This window comes from Vombatus ursinus, unplaced genomic scaffold (genome assembly GCF_900497805.2).
Source record: "Vombatus ursinus unplaced genomic scaffold, bare-nosed wombat genome assembly UNPS02004679.1, whole genome shotgun sequence".
NCBI classification, from domain to species: domain Eukaryota; kingdom Metazoa; phylum Chordata; class Mammalia; order Diprotodontia; family Vombatidae; genus Vombatus; species Vombatus ursinus.
The window spans coordinates 268,837-274,836 of record NW_020944457.1 but is presented as its reverse complement, the minus strand read 5'-3'; the positions used below and the strand labels follow the sequence as shown (position 1 = coordinate 274,836).

Sequence of the window (6,000 nt, the reverse complement as noted above, 5' to 3'; positions counted from 1 at the left end):
AGATGACAATTTCATTAAAGCAGGTCCCCTAAGGCCTGCTCCCACATATACTTTGTTACCAGATGACTAGTTCATTAAAGCAAGTCCCCTAAAGCCCTCTCCCACTTGCACTTGGTTACCAGATGACAAGTTCATTAAAGCAGGTTGTCTAAGGCCCTCCCCTGCATGCGCTCTGTTAGCCTCCTGCTGGTTGGTATACAGGAAAATCAGAATTCTTTCCCGTTTTCCTGGGATTTCTCCTCAGTTGTCCGATTGGTGACAAGTGTTTTCCAGTTCTGCTCTCTCCATTAGAGAAACCCCAGCGTGAGAGGTGGGTGTTGTGGGTGCACAGGCAGCTCTCCGTGGCTTCGTCTTTGGTGGAAATGAGGAGCGGGCCAGTGACTTTGTGACTGTCCTGGTATTGCAGGAGATGAGGCAGCATGATGTCCAGGAACTGAACCGAATTCTCTTCAGTGCGCTGGAGAGCTCCCTGGTGGGCACCTCTGGCCACGACCTCATTAACCGCCTCTACCACGGCACCATCGTGAACCACATCATGTGCAAGGAGTGTGAGAACGTCAGTGAGCGGCAGGTGGGTCCTGGCCGAGGCCCTGGCACCTGAGGACACCAAAAGGAGTCTCTTTGGGCAGGGCTGGGCAAAGGGTCAGAAATCACTGCTTCTTGAGGGGCCGCAGGCCCGTGGAGAAGGAAGGTGGGGGTCCTGATGGAGGAGTGACCTGATAGGGCTTCTGGGAGTCAGAGTGCTGACCCCCCTTCACTCCAGGAGTTGCTGACCAGCCGTCTTGGTCCTGGTGAATCTCTCGGGAAGCCATCTGTCCTCTCAGGTGGGTGGGGTGGAGGGGGTGGGGCACAGGTGCAGAATAGGGTATGCCCTTCAAGGGGCAGGTGGACCGACCCCCGCCACAGTGGCAGGGGATGGAGTGATGGGTGATGTGTCTGGTAGCAGGGACTGTCTGCTTTGTAGCCCTGGGTGAGGCATGTAAGAGAAGCCGTGTGGCCCAGGGGGTCAAAGTCATGGGGACCTGGGTTCTAATCTCGCCTCAGGCACTTATTGGCCGGTGTGGTGTGACCTGGGGCCAGTCCCTTTGACCTCGGAGCCTTGACTTCCTCTCCTGTCCAATGAGGAGTTCTTTCTAGGCCATCTCCCGAGATGACAAGCTCCTTACGGCCTCGTGGCCTCATCATTTGTCTCTGGCCTTGTGTGGCTGCAGGCAGCGGGCCTCCTGGTCCAGCGCCCCTCACAGACTTTTGTCTTTCTCTGAGCGACAGGAGGACTTCTTGGACTTGACGGTTGCCGTCAAAAACCTGTCTGGCCTCGAGGAAGCTCTTTGGAGCGCATACGTGGACGAGGAATTCTTCGATGCAGAGAACCTGTATCACTGTGGAACGTGCAACAGGCTCGTCAGTGCCACCAAGGTGAGGGAGGGAGCATCGACTGAGCTCCTGCTGTGTGCCGGGCACTGGGCTGAGGAAGGACTCTGCAGGTGTTTTCCCATTTTACAGAGGAGGAAAATGAGGCAGGCAAGGGTGAAGTGACCTGCCCAGGGTCACACATTGATTCAAGGCGGCAGGACCCCAGAGCTTGTCTGGCTGAATTGGGGAAACGGGCTGTTGGTTTCTTCTGCTTTCACTGCTGTAGGAGGCTTCCTTTGCCTGCCCCGATGCATTTCCTCTCTGTGGGTCCATCTAGGGTTGCCCAGGGAGGACGGGCTGTCCGGGCGATGTCCTTAGCGCTCTGACATGGCGCCTGGGCACCTCAAAGGAGAATCTGATGGACTGGTCTGCTGACCACCCCTGAGACTCCCCTTCCCTCCCTCACCACAGCTTAACACCCAGCTGGGTTTGAGTCCGTGGCCTCTGCTGTGGGCCTCAGCCCTCCTCTGAGTAATGGGAGGGGTGGGACCATCTATGTCTGGGACTATCCTCCTCCCATATGCCCACGAACCGCGGGGCACCGTTGTGTCTGAGGGTGACCGTGGAGAAGCCATCCAGTGAACGTGCAGGACCCTCGGGGGCTGTGAGTGGGCAGTTGCCCATCCCTGGCTGGGATGTGGACAGGGCAGTGTGGAGGAGGGCGGCTGGCCTGCGGTCCTGGATCCCCCAAAGGAACAAGGGCAGAGGCTAAGGGGAGAGGCTGAGGGGGCCAGAGGATGGACAGAGGTACGGAGGCTCTTCTGGGGGTCACTTTGTGTCAGTCACGTGTCCTTTCAGTCTGTGGCTTTCCCACGGCCTTGGACGTTGTCTGCAGCCCTCACGGGTACCTGCCATGAGCATGTGTGCGTCCTTGAGTGTATGGGTGTGTGCAGACCTGCGCCACTCCTCGCCTGTCCTCACGACGCTGGTCTTGTCTCCACAGTCAGCCCGGCTGCGGAAGCTGCCTCCTTTTCTGACAATTTCGTTGCTGAGATTTAATTTTGATTTTGCCAAGTGTGAGCGCTACAAGGAGACGGGCTGCTACACGTTCCCTCTGCGGATGGACCTGAAGCCCTTCTGTGAGCAGGTCGGCGCCCTCCTGTTGGCTTGTTTCCTCATCGCCCCTCTGGGTGGGACGTGACCAAGTGCGCGCTTCTGGGGTGGCTCAGTGGTGACGTCTCGTTCCCAGGGTCAGTGTGCTTCTCGTCCTGATGGGGCCCAACCTACTTAAATCGGCATTCAGGGCCCTCGGTCAAGGTCCCCCCTACCCTCCACCATTGCACGTTAGCCCAGTCGGGTTCCGGGTTAGGAGGGTTTGCAGGCCATAGCGGGGACTGTGCAGCATTTACTTCAGAGACCCCTTAGCAGCCCCAAAATGTCCCTCAGGGAGCTGCAGTCTTCTTCCCTCCAAGTCTAGGCAGGTAAGTGGTACCGTGGAGGGAAAGCTGAACTTGGATTGGGGAAGGCCTGGAGTTTGAATGGGACCACACTTCCTGGTTGGGTGACCCCAGGCAGGTTCTTCACCTGATCTGCTTCAGCTGCCTTATCTGTAAAATGGGCATTGCAGATGCACCTCACCCACAGCAATAATGTGAGGACCCAGGGAGAGACCCTAGAAGTGCATTCCCAGCCTTAAAGAACTGGATAAAAGTCAGTTGTCATCACGTTCTTACTGGTGAGCTGGCTTCCGTGCTTTCCCACGTCTGGGCGTGAGATTTGACTCTCGTCATGTCTACATCTCTGCCTTCATCTCAGGAAATAGGCCTCAGCTGTTATTTGGGAAGGATCAGGGAACTTGGCTTAGTGGAGGCCTGCTGTCCTTGTCCTCCAAATTCCAAGTTCTCCAGCCTCAGCCATCCACATTCTACCTCAATTGTTTCTGCACCTTCTCTTCATGTTCAGCCAAATTCATTTGAAAAAATACTTTCCACTTGAAATTAAATCTTTCTCTAAACTTCTTGGGCAAATACTTTTTTTTTGCTTTAATAGTATTTTGTTTTTTTCCAATTACATGTAAAGATAGTTTTCAACATTCACTTTTGTAAGATTTTGAGTTCCAGATTTTTCTCCCTCCCCCCCTTCCCAAGACAGCAAGTGGTCCGATATGGGCTATACGTGTACAATCATGTTAAACATTTCCACATTAGTCATGTTGTGAAAGAAGAATCAGAACAAAATGGGAAAACCATGAAAAAGAAGAAATAAAAAACGAAAAGTGACAACAGTATGCTTCCATCTGCATTCACACTCCATAGTTCTTTCTCTGGAGGTGGACAGCATTTTCCATCATGAGTCTTTTGGAATTGTCTTGGATCGTTGTATTGCTGAGAAGAGCTAAGTCATTCATAGTTGGTCGTTGCAGTGTTGCTGTTGCTGTGTACAATGTTCTCCTGGTTCTACTCACTTCACTCAGCATCAGTTCTTTCCAGGTTTTTCTGAAATCTGCCTGCCCCTCGTTTCTTGTGGAGCAATAGTATTCCATTACAATCACATACCACAGCTTCTTTAACCATCTCCAGTGGATGGGCATCCCCTCAATTTCCAGTTCTTTGCCACCACAAAGAGAGCTGCTATAAATATTGCTGTACATGTGGGTCCTTTTCTTTTGCTCTCTTTGGGGTATGGACCTAGTAGTGGTGTTGCTGAATCCAAGAGTATGCATAGCTTTATAGCCCTTTGGGCATAGTTCCAAATTGCTCTCCAGGATGGTTGGATTAGTTCACAACTCCACCAACAATGCATTAGTGTTCCACTTTTTCCACATCCTCTCCAACATTTATCGTTTTCCTTTTCTGTCATATTAGCTAATCTGATAGGTGTGAGGTGGTTTTAATTTGCATTTCTCTAATTAGTAGTGATTCATAGCATGTTTTCATATGATTATAGGTAGCTTTAATTTCTTCATTTGGGTAAATACTTTCAAAAAATAAAGAGAAATAAATTGAAGGGCCTGCCTGCCCTGGAGGGGTGGGGTGACTTTCAAGGGTCTGAGGTCTGTGAATGAAGGTAGGATGAGCACTTGGTGGAGATGATCCGGATAAGGGGTGCCTACCCTGGGGGTCCATGGACTTGTCAGAGTGACAGCTTGGTTAATACTCATCTCTGCTGAAGTATAGCCCTTCTCTCCATTAGTTTACAGTGTGATTCTGGAAAGGAGTCCACAGACTGCACCTGGTGGCTAAGGGGGCCATGACCCAAAGAAGGTGAGGAGCCGTCCTGGCTCAGGCCCAGGCCGGGCTTGTTGGCCTCTGAGGCCCCTTGCTGTGACAGAGTGGCCCTCGCCTCCCAGTGAGTCTCACCCCCCCTCCTCATCCAACAAAGGAAGAGCTTTGTGAAGTGTGCTTCTCCTCCCGTGGGGGAACTACAAAGTCCATCCTGTGAACCTAGGACCTGGCTGCTGAGCACCTGACCTTGGGCTCTGAGCTGGGGAAGGGCAAAGGGCGAGCAGAGCTCCCTCCCTCGTGCTTTCTCCGGGGGCGTGTGAGGACTTTGTCCCTTTCTCCGAAGTCTCCAGGAAAGGAGGCGTAGCAGGATCCTTGGTGGGGTGTGGGGTCTCATCAGAACTCAGCCTAGGGTGTCAAAATAAGATCTTGGCATAGTTTGGAGCCTGTATTAGGATAGACCTTCTCAGAGGGAATAAGGACCATGATAAATAGCTGACGTTTGAGGTGTGCAAAGCACTGTACAAATAGGGTCTCATTTTATCCTCAGCAACCCTGGGAGGGGGGTGCTATTGTACCGTTGAGGCAGCTGAGGCAAATAGGTGACGTCACTTGGCCACGGTCACCCTGCTCATAAGTGTCAGAGGCTGCATTTGAACTTGTCTTCCGGACTCCAGACCCCACGTTCTGTGCACGGTGGCGCCCACTAGAGGCCTGGAAGAAGTATTGGCTGGTGCGCTGCCATCTGTGCCTGATCAAGCCACTGACAGTTTTGTAACTGAAGTTTGTTTTTAAATGGTCAGCAGCCCCTCGTGGAACCCTGGGGTTCCGTGTCGTCTCCTTTGCTCAGGTTCTCACCGATGACAACTGACGCAGTTTCCATCTTTTCCTTTTAGACTGAGTTGGATGACTCAGAGTATGTGTATGACCTCTTCTCTGTTATTATACACAAAGGCGGCTGCTATGGAGGACATTACCACGTGTATATTAAAGATGTTGACCAGTTGGGAAACTGGCAGTTTGAGGTGAGTGTGGGCATGGGCCCCCGACGATCTGTCAGTTGTTTCCAAAGGTCTCCTCATGGGGGGAGGTAGTGAGCCTTTACTGTGTGTAGACTGTGTCTGTATGCACTTGGGCTCGTGAAAGAAATAGAATCAGTTCTTGGCAAGGTAGCTGAGGAGGCAGGCCAGGTACCTGCAACACCCAAGAGACAACATTACCTTTCACGGTGCCCTGTAATCGTCCCTTGAGTGATGAGAAGGAAGAAAGGGCAGGGAATGGCGCATGCGAGCAGAGTGATGGGAAAGACTGCCCCCAAGGACCAGAAGGCTCCTGCCTGGTCGGGGTTCTCTTGTAGGACACCATGCATTTCTGAGGCAAGGCTGAGCATCCCCTTTTTGGCCCTGGCCAGGCTTCTCTTCTCCAG

General features: G+C 52.5%; 1 protein-coding gene across 4 annotated transcripts in view; it reads left to right on the top strand.

Moving 5' to 3' along the window:
* The window catches only part of LOC114025730 (ubiquitin carboxyl-terminal hydrolase 40-like), a 64,132-nt gene that overhangs the window by 9,886 nt on the left and 48,246 nt on the right, over positions 1–6,000 (top strand). For all 4 annotated transcript variants that reach the window (XM_027839209.1, XM_027839199.1, XM_027839228.1 and 1 more), the window contains 4 exons: positions 407–571; positions 1,270–1,416; positions 2,357–2,500; positions 5,471–5,599. In XM_027839209.1, the coding sequence (XP_027695010.1) occupies positions 407–571; positions 1,270–1,416; positions 2,357–2,500; positions 5,471–5,599 (585 nt within the window). The remainder of the gene's footprint in view (positions 1–406; positions 572–1,269; positions 1,417–2,356; positions 2,501–5,470; positions 5,600–6,000) is intronic.